This window comes from Mycteria americana, chromosome 7 (genome assembly GCF_035582795.1).
Source record: "Mycteria americana isolate JAX WOST 10 ecotype Jacksonville Zoo and Gardens chromosome 7, USCA_MyAme_1.0, whole genome shotgun sequence".
Taxonomy (NCBI): Eukaryota; Metazoa; Chordata; class Aves; order Ciconiiformes; family Ciconiidae; genus Mycteria; species Mycteria americana.
In genome coordinates this window covers 37,489,744-37,504,893 of record NC_134371.1, presented here as the reverse complement: position 1 = coordinate 37,504,893, position 15,150 = coordinate 37,489,744, and the positions used below count along the sequence as shown (strand labels likewise).

The following is a 15,150-nucleotide window of genomic DNA, read 5'->3' as shown; positions in this document are numbered from 1 at the left end:
AACATGACTTGTAGAGTGTAGGTTATGGGAGACTGCGGGGATTGTGGCTGTTTTAATGGGTCATCAAAGGAAGCCGGGGAGAAAGCAGACGAGGGGCGATGAAGAGATGCTTTCTGTGGAGAGCTGTCAGGTGATGCCGGCTTCCTCCGCCCTTCAGGCCGGCGGCAGTCCGCTCCTGCCTGCTCAGCAGCACTCCTTAAGGGTGGTGCCTAGAGCCTGCCGGAGCAGAGCGGGGGCGGCCCGCTCAGCCCGGAGGAGCCACCGACAGCCGGGCCCTCCCTCCCTCCCGCCGGGCTGGGCCGAGGGCGGAGCGGAGGGGCCGGCGGGACCGCCCCGGAGGCGCTGCGGAGCGGGGCCGGCCGCCGGCGAGGTGAGAGGGGCTCCGGGGGCGGTCTGCGGGCGCCGCCGCTGCCCTGCGGGGCGGCCTCAGCCCGCCCTCCTCGGGGCCGCCGCCGCCCGGCCGGGCCGGCCCCTCGGCTCGGCCGGGTGCAGCCAGCAGGCCTGGCGGGCCGCTGTGCGCTGCTGGGGGTGTCAGTGTGAGCTTGCCTTTCTCGGGGAAGGGTTTTGGTCCGGTTCTCTGCAAAGCTGTCCTCCCTTCCAAGCTGCCAGGCGTCACCAGGTGTGTGCTAGACCATAACCTATACGTGGAAAAGGAAGGGTGAAGCAGAAGATGTCTCTGAAATGTAGCTGCACCTGGTGCTCCCAGTCCTGTCCTGTCCTGTCCTGGGATGGTGCTGGCTGCAATAAGCTGCTCTTACAACAATAACAACAAAAAGACAATTCTCTCTAACCGAAAATAACACCCTCGCAAAGTCCACTTCTTCTGAACTTTGCCTGTCTAGTTTTGCTGTTAACGGAAGTTAGCTGAAACTCTGCTTAAATACAGATGGGAATCGTGTTTATCTCATCTCTTTCTTTTCCAAACAGCTCAATGACACCCAGAAAGAAGTTACAGGGTCTTGTAGCTGCTACGATCACTCCAATGACTTTGGATGGGTGAGTATGACCCTGTATCGCATGTTGTCAGAGTTGCACTGCTTACTGTTACCTTCAAAACCTGTCTCCATTCTTTCTTATTTGGAACTGATCAGTTTTGGTTTTGTTTTTAAATCAGATCTGTGATGGGATGGGGAAACTACTAAGCTGGTCCCACTAGCACTAGAGTAGGTTCCCTTAGCCTCTGCATCCTCCTGTTGCCCAGCAAGTGCTGTAGGTCTGCGTTTGGAGAGTTTGGATCGGTCTCGCATCTCTTTTTCTACTGCTTTTGTAGGTGCAAATTAAATCATGGTAAGGTTGTACACGTAGAGTATTGCAGTATTTTCATGTGTGTTAAGGCAAATCACAGTCCTAGTTAAAAAGAGCTCTTGAGAGCTAGAAAATAATTGTCAAATTCTGATGTCCTTTTACACTTTTCTTTACCCTAGTTAACTCATGCATGCATTCATGTGTATATATGTGTGCATGGAATTAGTCTAAAAAGAAAATATTGTAAGGACTGCACAGTTCTGAAAATAACATCAAATCGAAAGTTGCAATTCGGCCTTCCTCAAAGCAGTGATGGTAAACAGATGTCCTCTCTACTGCATTTTGATGTTGCAAGACAGTTGTTTGGAGTCAGCAAAGGACCCTGATGGGGGTTGTGTCAAGATCTGTATGTGTTTCTGAGGAAGACGGTGGAGATTTTCTAGTACAGTCCTCTGAAAGTGATCCCTTACTTTTCAAAAGTGCTGTAAAGCATGGTACTGTCTCAGTCAGGGAACTCATTTGCATTGTAGTCACTGTTTCATTTCTTGCTTTAAAGGAAACTTATTTCCAATTTCATTTTTTATTACTACTCAAATTTATTGCAACATGGTATTTGGAGAGTGATCTGGGCCCGCTGCCTGGCATGCCTGGCCCTTGTAAGATATGGTCTCTGAAAGCATGTATGAAATTTTGGGTGATGTGTGAATCCAGTCAAGGTCCCAGAATTGACTTCCAGACTATAGGGTTGGTCTGTATGTTTGACAAATGAAAACAATAGTGAAATACTATACACTGATAAACAAAATAAGTTTGTCCTGCAGAGAAGAGAAACCTAGAATTCAATTTCCCCTGTTTGTCAGCGAAGTCTGTTGCTTTCTGCATCCTTTAATGAGAGAGAGGTCAAAGTCACATCCAGCAGATGCCATTTCACAGTCTGTGTCCAGCAGTTACAAGTATAGTTTAACTATTTGCTAGCACTTGCACAAATATCTTTGTGCTCTCAAGAGGACTCCTGTTTCCCTCAACAGTCAAAAAAGTTTGAGAGCTTCTTGTTCTCTCGTATCTCCCCAAAAAAGTCCTTTGCTGTGATGAACCTCCAGTAATTACCAATTGAGATAAAAGGTTGGAACAGTGAACTACTTGTCAGGAGGAAGAGAAACTGGAAGAAAGAATTCAGAACTGAACTGTTACCTGAAATGTTAAACACATGCTGAGGGTATCATACCTTGGGGTAATTTGTGTGTGTAAAAATGCAAGGCTTCAAAAATACATGTCTTTTTTTGTTTTCTTAATCTCTAAGTTTAAGGTATCTGTGGGTGGGACTTACAGTTCCTGAGGCTCCTAAGGTTGCTGCAGTTCCTTTCATTTCAGACAAATTAACCTTTCGGTGATTCGTCAATATGTGGATTATCTGGTAAGCGAGCAGAACGTGAAGAACGTCTTTGGTAAGTGGTTTTTTGACAGAAACTGTGTTACGCCCCTTTTGCCTGGATAGCAATCCTATGGTATCTTGCCTGATAAGAGTTGTAGTGGGAGGGACTGTGGATGTGGGATCATCCTAGATATTTATATTCGTCAGTGGAGAGAGTGTAAGCAATAATTAAGGCATCTGCTTTTGCCTGCACCCCATTTCTGTGTGGGATAAAATAAGCATTGCCTTCATACAGTGGCATTTCCAGAGATGAATGGATAACGCTGTCTTGGTGGAGAAGACTCAACTGAATGATTCTCCCCTTTGCCAACTGTCTGATTAAAAAACATCAGCTCAGGAGTCAAGGGAATTCAGTGGGCTCATCAAAGCCAAATGGGCTTGTTTAGGAAACCTGTGGTGCACTGGGTGATACCAAGGTGGTCACTGCTCCCATCTCTGTTCTGCCTCTGTCTTGGGGACTGCTGTGGGGGCAGCAGGGATGGCTGGATAGAGAATACAGCATCTGCTAAACCACTTCCACTCACAGCCTGGCACAGTTAAGTAAGCTGAAGTCAGTGATAAGATTTTGGTTCAAAACTTCAGTCAAAAGAGTGCCAAGATGCAGAGCAGACCGTGGCAGTGACTTCAGCTACCACATTGTAATCTGTTGTTTGTGACTCAACATACTGACATCTCGTTTTCTAGGGGTGCTTTAGCCTAGGTAGTACACATGGTTGAACTCATGACAAAGACACCAAATTTCAGGTCAGGTGGTTTCCTTGGAGTGGAGGATGGACAGTCACTCTGCCTGTCTAGCTGGGTGTCCCTTTGTGCACTTGTCATAGCCTGACTCACGTTGCTGGGGGAAGGAGGGTAGTGTCTGCTGGGGAGGAGGTGCTGGGGGGCAGTTTCCCAGTTTGAGCAGCTGATTCTGTCTCCTCCCTCCCACTGCTGCTGATCCGGAAACACTCAGGTTTCCAACACAAGCATTTAGTGGTGATAACACTGCAATCCCCATGCAGATGCTGGTGTGGACCATTGCTATCTTAAAATGAGTTGGGGTAAAAATATTTCTGTTTAATATCATCAAAAGTGTCACTTCTTGTCTTCAGTAAAGCCAATGCATGTAGGCCAGGCCTCAGCAAATGTGTTGTGTTGGTCTTGAAACAGTGAATGGCACAACAGGAGAAGGACTTTCCCTTAACATTCAGGAGAGGAAGCAGTTGGCAGAAGAATGGGTGTACCAAGGAAAAGACAAGTGAGTAGCTGAGAATGAACAGGGGATTCCAGATCTCGTGTTATGATATAGGCATGCCTGACTGACTGCAAAGCCACATCAGCTGATGGCTTTTTTTTTTTTTTTTTTTTTTGAGTATTTTGTTGTTGAGTATTTTGCTCCTTTAACATAGAAGTCCACGTTTTTGTCACTGCCAGTTAGCTGGTGTCCATTCCTCCTGCTTAGAGAGCTTGTAAGAGTCCTCTTTGGTATGCTGAGGGGTAGGGGGATAAAAAAGCGCTCTGGGGAAAAAAAGGTTGGTGCCCTTTGCTTATTCATGAGAAGAGATGAAAGTAAAGAGCAATCTGTCTATTTGTGCCCTGTGAACGTTTCTGAAGCTTTTGATATATTAAATGATTTGTTATGGGGGAAGCTGAGGTGTAAAGTGTTTCGGTGCATCCCTAAAGGTGCAAAGTCAGTGGCAGAAGAAGGAATTCAGCCCGGGTCTGCAGCTGTGTATCCAACTGCAGCTCTATTCTCCATCTCTTGGACCTGTCATAGTCTTGTATCCCTCACCAGTGCCGCCGCCTTAGTTGCTATGTCAGAGGATGTGGAGAGGAGGAGGTGTTTCGGGTGAGAAGGATAGTGAGCAGAAATAAACTGGTGTGGAGGCTCACAGTCTGTGTGGATATAAAGGAGAAACACAGAAATGGGGCTGATGGACTGGAACCTGGGAGATTCCTTTGGCAGGAGCAGACAAGCGGTCAAAGGTCCTGCTGTGAGCTTGAACTCTTCTGGTAGTTCTGCAGAGAAATAGGTTTAGAAAGCAAACATGCTTTGATATCCTTTCCTTTTCCCAGCTTCCCCTTAAATACTTAATGTCTTAATTTTAACTTCCTAATAAAATGCTAAGATTTTTCCCTCCTGACAGCCTTGCAAATACAACAACAAGGAGTCATACATGATTCGTATTTAAATGTGTTTTCTTTTTTCCACCACCAGCTGCTTGCCACTGTCGGCATTTTCCCTGTGTGTCTGCTTGTCAGGTCAACACAGGTTCAAATCCCTGCTAGGTCTAATCTAGTCCAGTGAAGGTCTTGTGCTGTGGCTCCCTGATCTGAAGTGATTCATTTTGGCAGACTGATATCTTTCACCACCATTGAAACCTCCCCAAACCTTCTGAATTTGTTCTTGTGCAGATTGGATCACGTGATCGTTCATGTGGGAGCACTAAGTCTGCCAGAGTCCCAAGAGCTGGTGTGTATATGATATGTTTCCTTTTCACTATGTGTGTAATACATATAAAGCAGATGTACTTTCAGATACTTTCCATTCTTTCTTTTATAGGCAAGACATGCAGCAGACATAGGTGCTAGTGGTATTGCTGTAATAGCCCCCTTCTTCTTCAAACCCACAAATAAAGGTGAGTAGATGTGATTGCCAGACCTGCTGAGGCCCTTTGATATTGCGCTCCAAACCTTTTATCATGTATAAAGGATTAATGCCATCTTCTTTCTTTGAAAAGTATTCTGGCGATAATATTCGCATGCCTGTCATATCTGGTGTCATGCAAAAGCAAAAGGTAGAAGAAGCATTTTTTAAAGATGGGAGATATCGGAAGTCTCCCAGTAAGAAGAGGGAAGGATGTCTTTTGGGATGTATTCTGTTAGCCTCTTGTAAAAAGAAGAGTTGCTTATGGAAAGAGTAGTTAACAAGTCTTTCTTCTGAATAGATAGTATGGAGTTCATGCTTGATCTGGGCCACACTAGGAAGCAGGTGGTTTCATGTTGACCCTTGCTGGACATTGACCAAGTTGATAAACTGCTGATACACAGGCATGCCTCTTGTTACTGAGGTGATCAGGTTTGGTTCTGTGCACCTAAGGTTACCTCAGAAGTTATAAATGGCATGTTTTGCTTTTCATATCATGAACATAACAAAAGAACCACATGAAGTGGAGGTTTTGTAACAGAAATGTTAAAATTTATCTGAATTAATTATGAATGGAAATGTTCATATGAAAACATCAGAAGAAACTGGAGCGGATTGCCAGAATGGCTGGTATTGACAGCCAAGGACACAATCAGTGGCAGTCAAACTGGTAGGCACAGAGGAACAGCACAAAGATCAGCAGAAGACCTTCACAGATAGTAGCAGGATGGCAGTGAAGTTTCAGCCCACTGCTCTTCTTGCTGTGCCAATGGGAAGATTGCCTAAGATTTATGAAGGATGCAGTGAAAAAGATTCTCAGGAAGAATGTCAACCATAGTACCTCTTTGATTCCTAAAACAGTACAAAAAAGTTGTCCAAAAATCTGTTCATCATCACCATCGAGCAGTACCCCAGGGAAATGAATGTGAACTTGATCCCTTGTCCTCTGTGTTGCACACAAGTGATCCTGGTGAGACCATTTTGGCACACAGGTCTTGCAGTTTGCATGTGAGAGCATATATGAGTTTCATCTGTAAGAGAATGAGTGTGAGTTACTGAAATCAGTTTGGTTTAAAATAAATATCATCTTTGCCTTCCCTAAGGTCTTCCACTGAGTTTTGTTACACTTAGGGTTTTTATATGACTCGCTGTGTATGGTACACAAGCTGTAGATTGCCTCTGCAGATACCCTGGCTGCTGTGAATCTGAACTGTCTTTTACTATGGATACTTTCCTTCTCTTATAGGGGTACTTGCTTGTTTTCTTCCAGGTGAGCTGATTGCTTTCTTACAGAAGGTTGCGTCTGAAGCCCCTGCGGTTCCATTTTATTACTATCACATTCCTCCTCTGACGGGTGTGAAGAGTAAGTACTGCTTGGTCAGCTCTTCCCAAGCCCATAGGCTCATAGCAACCTGAGTAATCCCAGTGGCTGGTGTGATTAGTCTACCAGCCTAAACCAGGTATGTGGCCTCTGCTCCTGTTACATGCAAGATGTAGTGGAAAGGATCCTTTCCGAAAATGGGAGGTGAATCCAACACTGGAAAATAAATTTAATTCCTTTTCATTGGAGGAAAGTCATGGCTTATGAGTACTGAACAACTGGGACGGAGGAGGTGATGCTGACCATGGCTTTGCAATTAGTGTGGACCAGGATAGGTAATTTGCCTTGGATAACCATAGTTGAATTCCAATTTTTAGCAAGATAGTTACCACCATCTCTCTTGGTGTACACTGACTGCATAGTTTGCTAGTAAATTACGTGTGAAACCACAGTGCTTCTCAAGTCTTATTATTTAGCAGAGGAATGAGGAATAGAATACAGATCTTTGGTTACTTGCTCTAGACAGCAGGTTATGTGGTGTTTCTGGATGTATGAATTTATATTTATTCTTAAATATGTTGTTGCCACTTCATTCCTAAACTTTCACTTATGCAGGGTTTTTCCCTTCTGATCTGGTAAAAGGAATGCTTCAAAGAGGGCAGAAAGATGTCTTTTGTATTACTCTGGGAAATAATCACACTGAAGTTGTCTTACTGGTTGTTTTAGAGCTATATAGTTTACTAGGCCAAAAGGGAACAACTTGTAAAATAGTAAGTCTGCCTCTTGGAGACAAGACAGGGAAATCTCCCAGAACGGGTGTGTTTCTTCATATGAGATTGCTGTTCTGCACAGTTCGTGTTGAAGAGTTGCTGGATGGAATAAAAGAGCAGATCCCCACCTTCCAGGGCGTGAAGTTCAGCGACACAGACCTCTTGGACCTTGCACAGTGTATAAACAAGAATGAGAGAGAACAGTTTGCATTTCTTTATGGGGTGGATGAGGTAAGAGGCTCCTCTTAAAAATTATTTCTTCTATGGCATTCTCTTGCTTCAGCCTTGGGGAAAAAAGTAACCCTGACATTCAAGTACCAGGTAGTTTTGCTGCTCCCTCCCACCACCCCTTTTTTTACTTTGCTACGTGAAGTAAAAATGTTTTTTTTTCTCCCCCCACCCCAAACTAGCAACTGTTGAGTGCACTGGCAATAGGGGCAGATGGAGCAGTTGGAAGGTCAGTATGGCTTGGAACTCCTTCCCCTCGACACACCTTATTGTTGTATCTTCCACTATCTACACAGTATTTCTCTGTCTTCTGTCACAGCGATGGAGGATTTTGCAGGGTAAGGCTGTACAGCAGCAAGCAGACAGACAAGCTAGCTCCAGTGCTAGCAATGGGACAGTCCTATAATCTGGGATTTTGGAGTATGTTAGTTTGGGTGATTATTGCTGCAGCCTGTAAGCTGACCCAAAGGTTTAAACGAATTTCTTTATCCTCACGGCAACTTTTTGAAGTAGGGAATCCCTTTTATCTTCGTTATATGAGTAAGGAACCAAAACCCGAGGAGGTTAAAATAGTTTACCTTGGCTCACATCAGAAGTCTGCAAGGAAAAGGGCCCTGCTGAGTTTTATTTCTGATTTGTCTTCTGCCTCTTGTACGAGGCTGCTTAGATGAATTACTCTGTGATATCCGTGTTCTTGAGTAGATGATCCATTAAATGAACAAGCAACTGGACAATTAAGTGATTGACTTCCTGTATTGTCTAATTGTTTCTTTTTATTTTTAATTTTGAAAAGCACTATCCATTTGGAAAGAACTGGGAAGAGAAATCTGCTCTCTAAACTCTTCTGTAGGACTTGGCATACTTCAGATGCTTGACAGTATAACCCGCACATAGATTGCATGAATCTCTATCATAATAATGGCATTCTTATAATGTCAACAGAGAAAGCCTGTGGCTAAGTCTTTTGTTTCAGTTGTTCTAAGCTCCCCCTTTGCATTTACTGATTCTATTTCTGGTTTGGTTTTTTTGGCAGTACATACAACTACTTGGGCCAAAAAACCAATCTGATGTTGCAAGCCTTTGCAAAGCCAGACCTTGCGTTAGCACGGAAGTATCAGGTACAGTATCTTTACTGTCCCTGCTATGAGCAGCCTTCTTTCTCGTCTAGCTTTACTGGGGCTGTTTTCCATGTGGCTTTGTCATCCATATCCTGAGGTAGCTTTATTAAAGCAAACTTATTTCAGCTCCACCCCCCTGCTTGTTATTCATCTCTCCTCACCTTTTGGACGAGTCCTTACTAACTTTTAACCAAGATCTGCCTTACTTATACTTCAACTCTCTGATCTCATCTATGAAGAGTGAGCAACGGCCTGACCTTTTTCCTTGAACAAGCCCACCATGGCCAAGCCCCTTGGCTGGGAATATTCTGGTGATACCTTACATGATGTAGGGCAGAGAGCTGTCCCAAAGCAGCTCTGCCTTAACCCCTCTTGGTCTTGGGCAGCTTGAAGATTTGTGAGGAGTTCTGAGCAATCAGTATACAAGCTGATTGTACATATACATACCCAATGATTTTATGGGACATTTGAGGCATCCTTCTTTTGCATAGGATGTAGTCACATAGGCGTGACTGCAGGATGAAAGTCTAAAAGACGTCTGGAAGGTGATCTGCTCTGGGAAATCTCTTCACTAGGCAGTGGATATTCAGATTTGCAAATGTTTAGAGCTGATATGAGACTTACCAGTGTTCTCAGACTGCTTGGAGTGAGGGACAGCTTGACCATGAGTGGTAGACTGAGAGGGAGTGATGGTTGTCTTATATCCATCCCTCCCTCCCCTATTCCAATGGGATTCACTTAGTATTTCCCATAGACTGGCCAGGTGGGCAAGGGCTTTTCTCAAAGCTGTGCAACAATTGTGTAAGATGTACATAGCGTAATAGCTCTAGATGCTTTTACATCTTAAAATTTGAAGGAGTTAATAAACTACTGTCTGTCTTTCCTAGTTTCTCACTGGGGCATTTCTCAACTTTGTCATCAAACTAGGTAAGTCCTACACTGCCTGTTTCCCTTGTTACATCTAAAAATGCAGACTTGGTGCTCCAGAAACTCTCATGTTGCTGTACCCTCGGAACTTCCTTCCTGAAAGATTTTGCAGTGAGAAAATGTTGCGTGTGCTGTTTCCCAGGTTAGTAGCAGCTGGGAGCTCAACAAAGGGAGCTGACCAAGCATCCCTGACAGATTCCACTCTCACTTCCTTCCTGAAATCTCACAGCTTTAAAGCTGCGACTTTGTGTTTTACCCTTTTTCTTATCCTGACTCTTTCTGTGGGTTGGTTTTTTTGTTCTGTCTCCAAAAGCTCATTTCTAGCTTTGTTTCTGGAGAGTCATTTTTCTGAAATGGTGGTGCTCCAGTAGGAAAACAGCTCTGATACTTGTCTCTCCCGCCTTGCTGTAATTTAAGAGTAACTCCGTTCAAGGCTGTACAAGGCCAAAGCATTTTAAAATGGAATGATTTTTAGAAACAAAACCAAGTTTTAATATAAAAAGCAATTAAAACCAACCAAGTCAGAGTAGCGTAAGGAGACTGAATCAGACATTTCATGGTTTTTGCTTAATGAAGAGAACTGCTCACTGTGTTTTTGCTATACATATGCAAGCCCCAATGAATCTAGCTAAGCTTTAGTGCTTGCTTGTATTTCTTGGGTTAAAAGTCAGAGGAAATGCATCATTATTTAGCCTTATAAGTAAAGAGGGGAAACACTGAATTTCCAGAGGTACTTAAGGAGACTTGAGCTATGGACAGAGTGGCCTCCTGAAGTTTCCCATGGTGGTTTAAGCTGGTACCCAATGTCATTGTCACATGTTGGCAGGATGTTACTACTCGCAGGGCTTTATTTTATGTGAGTCTGCATTGGCGGGTAGCTGTGAGGCTGCAAAGATCAGGTTGCTGGGATGATGAATTGGCTGGGATAGGTCAGCCTACCAGTGAAGGTAAATTTGAAGTAGCCCTATTTGTGCTTGGTTTACCTATAGAGGACTCAAATGTCTTTTCTGTTGTCAAGGCTGCATGGCAATACATTTTTGGCAAGGAGAAAGGAACATGCACACAGCCTTGGTTATCTGTAAAACTGATGTAGTAGTTTGTAAAGTGCATGTCTAAGAAAATACTCTGCTTGGTATCTTTAGGAGGGAAACGATGGTATAATATATAAATAAATGTAATAAGTAGATATAATTTTTACTGTAATGTCTTTCCTGTCTGCAAGTATGATAATTTCTTCTTTGTTACACTGTTCTCACTTCTGAGAAGTGCTTCAAGCCTGGTTTATGCCGGATTACACAGGAACTCTATGCTGCTGCTTTTATGGATACCTGTATAGAGACTGCTTTAAGCAAAACGATCTGTAAATTACCTGATTTTGCTTTTGTCCACCCAGGTTTTGGTGTTGCACAGACTAAAGCTGTAATGACCTTTGTTTCTGGCATTCCCATGGGACCTCCGCGGCTTCCGCTTGTTGATGCCTCCGAGGAGTTCATTCTCAAGGCCAAAGCCAAGCTGGATAGCATTGTGTGGCCTGATGGTGACTGATGTTCACTTCCATGTCGATCTGGAAGTGGAGGCTCCTTTTCTGGGATTCACTGTCACTTGGCACATTCCCCATGTGATGGGCTGTGATTTCTTTCAGGGAATTAGCAATGTGTCTGAGCCCCTTCCTGGTAGGGCTGGCCCTGTTGGCACATATGTAGTCACCTTTTTGTATAACTTTACTCTGCTCCCCTGGAGTGCTGCACATCCCAGGACTAGCTGGTATCTTTTAATAAAAAATTAAAAAAGCAAATTTTCCCCAGTCGAAGGATCCTGACTCCTTTTGTCTAGAAAGGAGGAAGATCTGTCTCTACCTTCCCTCCAGCTTAGATAATGTTTTATCCTCTCCCTTCATAAGTATCTCCAGCACTACAGTGTGTTTTTAAACATTGGTATGACACCGTCTAGTTGCCCAGATGGGTATTTTACTGTTTGTCACAAAGTCATTGGAACACTGACTATGTATGTAAAATCCAGTTTTTGTCTCATCTCATTGTCTTTGTGCACCTCCACTTCATACAAAATTAAAAAAACCTTTTGCAACAGAAAGCTTTTGGCTCTCTAATGAACAGATACTTCTCTGTCTTTCTCCTTGCAACAAAAATGAAGGCAGAATTAAACTGTACGTCTCTATATTGCAATGCAGAATACTGTCTTACACATTAGAAAGTAATTTGCTGTCAGAGTGAAAGGCCCTCTTTCGAACCCTGGACTTACCCCTCTCCACCAGCTTGAGCTCTTACTGTCTGATAGTATGTGTAGCTGACAAGTGGGAGGTCCCATGCCCTCTACTGCTCGGCCCATACCTCCTGACAGCACTCCTGCATGCAAAAATGATCGCACGGCATGTTTGGAAGGAGGGAAGAGAGAGGGGGAAACGTGGAGAGGCACGTTGCTAACTTTTCGTACTGCAAGAGCATGGAAAATTCTAACTTCCTCTCGCTGTGTAACCGCTGAACAAGAAATACACAATAATAAAGGCTTCCTTCCGCCCCTTGGAATTTGTAAGAAATCGAGGAGAGCTCTTCTTTGACAGGTAAGGGGAAGAGAGTGCAGTCAGCCCGGGGTGCTGTGGGTGCGTGCAGAGCTCCTCTGCGTCGCCAGTGGGACAGCAGCAGCCGAGGCCTACGGGCAAGGGCACCGCCCTGCCTGCGGAGCCCCTTGTCCTCTGAGGACCCGGCAATTGCTTGCTAGGCCCTTTTTAAAATAAATCTTAACACTGCCCCGCTAATGCTGTCGCTCTCTGAGTATTTCAGTACAGGGCACAGGTAAGGGGTGAATTTTCCTAACAGGCCCCAGTTACTTTGCTCTGTCAAGGCTGGGAGCGCTGTTGTGGCACTGAAGAAGGCGAGCACAGCCGCTGCTATGCCTGGCTGCTCCCGCCCCAGGGGTCAGGGGGGGCCGGTGACGGGGCTTTTCGGCCCGGGGCCTCCCCCGCCGCTCGGCCCGGCCCTGTTGTGTCCCGCTGCGGCCGCCGTCGCCGCGCATGCGCGGTTGTCGCCGTGAGGCGCGGGAAGGCGGTGCTGCCCGCCGCTAGGCTGGCGACGGGAGGAACGGGCGAGCCGCGGCCCGGCCGGAGCCCCCCCACCCCCCCTCCCCGGCCGGAGCCATGGGGGACGTGAAGAACTACCTATACGCCTGGTGCGGGAGGAGGAGGGTGACGCCGGCCTACGAGATCCGGGCCGGCGGCGGCCGGAGCCGGCAGACCTTCCTCTGCGAGGTGCGGGCCCTGCTGCCTCGCCGGCGCCCCCGGGGAGGGCCGGGGGTCGGGGGCCTGCCGGGGGTCTGGGGTCTGCCGGGCCCTCGGTGGGAGGGCGCTGGAAGCCGAGGGCGAAAGGAGCGCTTGCGGGGGCCCGGGTTTGGCCGTTCCGCGGGCAAAGCATCCAGGCTTCTTGTGCTTGGTGTAAAATGCACTTAGTGGGTCTATGAGAGTAAAGCAGCCTGGTACAAATCTCTTAAAATAAAAAGGAGTCGATTTTCGTGAGGGTGATGCGTGTGTTTACACCGCATGTGTTTACACCGCATGTGTGACCCTTCTTGCTGACCCTAAAATTGTCAGCAAGGGGTACTGTGTGTCACCTGCATAAAAACTTTGATCGTCTGCTGAACTTGAGTTGAGATGTATTTCAAAATTCCTGTTGGATTGGCTGCTACTCTGTGTGCTGTTATACTGTTGCTCTGTTCCTGGCTCCAGACATTGTGGATGTGCCAGCAGGGAGCTTTGAATTCAGCTTGGCTCTGAGAAGGAGCTGACGCTAAGCGCGAGGCCACGTGCAGAACGGGCTAGTTCATAAGCAATGCCATAGATTTGCACTAAACACCTAGAATTTGTTGTTACGCCCTTCCTCCCCCATTCATCTTCCCCGCCAATAACAAAACTGAAAAGCACAGTGATGCTAAACCAATTTTAAAGATATTGTAACCAAGATTGAGCATTGCTCAGGTGAAGCGGTTGTATGGACAGTTACATTGTTGAACCGTTCTCTGTTTTGTATGTTGATGCCCTGTCAGCATCCGTAGAAATTTAACAGATGAAGGGATAGATGTCACTAAAACATTCACTGATTTTCACAGTGTGGTGCGATGGTTGTGAATCCAGTACAGTTACTATTTGGTTGGTGATACTGTTGTGCTGGTGGACTCCTCGTCGATGCTGAAAGTGGAAGCTCATTATTTGGAACCTCTTAAGCAGAATACTAACAAAGTATGTTGTTTGATGAGAAAATGGGTATTGGCCACCAGTGTGATTCAGCACTGAAGGCAACTGCAGTCTAGCATTAGCAATGTTGTGCAAAATTCTCATTTGGGCTAGCTGGAATGTTATATGCAAGTCTGCTTAGTTGTTTTTTAAGAAGAAAAACTAGCTATAGTAAAAGCTGTTTACATGGTCAGCAGAGTGAAGAGTGGAAATCAGAAATGCCTAAGTGGTCTATCCAAGTGAAGCTGAAATGAAATGGAATTGCTGACTGTAAATGTGAAAAAAAGAAAATAACTTTAAGATGAGGGGCAGTGGTTGCAGGTGTAAAATATCTGATTAGTCTGAATTTTGAATAAATTTCCTGTGATCAAGTTTTGCAGCAGCCTGTCAGGCAAGCTGGCAGGATATAAAATTGCTGTTCAAAAGCTTGTGTCTAAGTTTATGAAATACCTTGCATCTTGCTAGCTGTAATAACGTGGACCTACGGTAGAGGACACACAAGCCTCCTTGCTGTCTGAGGGTTTGGGATTAAGATTGAGGAAGGTGAACCTGGGCAGCGTTTGCTGCTGTGTGTTGGTAGAATCCCTTCCTACATGGATTCATTTCTTCAACAAGGTTTTGGGAAACACTCATGCTCTCTGAGAATGGACTGTGGGTGTTTTCTTTAATAGGTATAAAGTATACATTCAAAACCTACAGAAATATATATATATGTATAATGATATGTAACAATACTTAGTAATAATATTTCTCCTGTACATATTAGCAACTGATATTTGGTGTTTCAGTATTATTGGTTGTCAAGACCCTTTCACTTGTACGCGCCACAGATCTGTAATTTTATTTGCAGGTTCGAGTGGAAGGCTTTAACTACATTGGCATGGGCAATTCCACTAACAAGAAAGATGCGCAGAGCAACGCTGCTCGAGACTTTGTCAATTACTTGGTTCGGGTGAATGAAATGAAGAGAGACGAAATTCCTGCTTTTGGAGTAAGCTGCTCTTTCTCCTTACTAAAGGCTAATCTTTAATTCCAGTGCTGTGCATCCAGTTGCATTTCATCCCTGGAGTTCAGTCTGGCACCCCTGTGCAGTGAAGAAGACTGAAAGTGCAGGACTTTGGCTTGCACTTACTGGAAAGCTGGAATATACACAGTGAATGTTGTAGGCTGATCTGGTAAAAACAGCTGCATGTTGGTCTGCATAACTGATGAGGCTGGAGAGAATTCAGAATCCCTGTAAGGT

The 15,150-nt window shown here is 45.1% G+C and overlaps 2 protein-coding genes and 1 long non-coding RNA gene across 4 annotated transcripts in view; 2 read left to right on the top strand and 1 right to left on the bottom strand.

The window, feature by feature from the left end:
* The first annotated feature begins 294 nt into the window (after positions 1-294).
* On the top strand, positions 295-11,212 carry NPL (N-acetylneuraminate pyruvate lyase). 2 transcript variants are annotated; one of them, XM_075507853.1, is made up of 12 exons: positions 295-370; positions 928-996; positions 2,617-2,690; positions 3,827-3,914; positions 5,072-5,129; positions 5,220-5,295; positions 6,574-6,666; positions 7,477-7,625; positions 7,805-7,851; positions 8,656-8,740; positions 9,628-9,667; positions 11,061-11,212. In XM_075507853.1, exons 2-12 carry the CDS (start codon positions 932-934, stop codon positions 11,210-11,212), a joined length of 927 nt encoding a protein of 308 aa, XP_075363968.1. In that variant the 5' UTR covers positions 295-370; positions 928-931. The 2 variants fall into 2 exon arrangements, with proteins under 2 accessions (XP_075363968.1, XP_075363967.1); XM_075507852.1 differs by lacking the exon at positions 295-370 and adding an exon at positions 457-619.
* LOC142412493 (uncharacterized) lies at positions 7,453-12,004 on the bottom strand. Its single transcript, XR_012776494.1, has 3 exons — positions 11,927-12,004; positions 11,037-11,352; positions 7,453-7,562 (listed from the first exon to the last, which is right to left on the bottom strand). It is a non-coding gene; the product is annotated as an uncharacterized LOC142412493 (long non-coding RNA).
* Positions 12,005-12,698: 694 nt separating this feature from the next.
* Positions 12,699-15,150, top strand: part of DHX9 (DExH-box helicase 9) — a 28,598-nt gene continuing 26,146 nt past the window's right edge. Inside the window, exons 1-2 of the mRNA XM_075507854.1 lie at positions 12,699-12,929; positions 14,758-14,898. Of these exons, the coding sequence (XP_075363969.1) occupies positions 12,819-12,929; positions 14,758-14,898 (252 nt within the window). The 5' untranslated portion in view covers positions 12,699-12,818. The remainder of the gene's footprint in view (positions 12,930-14,757; positions 14,899-15,150) is intronic.

What these genes read in the sequence shown, in the direction of transcription:
- NPL (XM_075507853.1), top strand. Translation starts at nt 932, where the DNA reads ATGACACCCAGAAAGAAGTTACAGGGTCTTGTAGCTGCTACGATCACT. An exon ending in ACTCCAATGACTTTGGATGG is followed by an intron (nt 997 to 2,616) that starts GTGAGTATGACC and finishes CTTTCATTTCAG; the next exon opens with ACAAATTAACCTTTCGGTGA. An exon ending in CTTCAAACCCACAAATAAAG is followed by an intron (nt 5,296 to 6,573) that starts GTGAGTAGATGT and finishes GTTTTCTTCCAG; the next exon opens with GTGAGCTGATTGCTTTCTTA.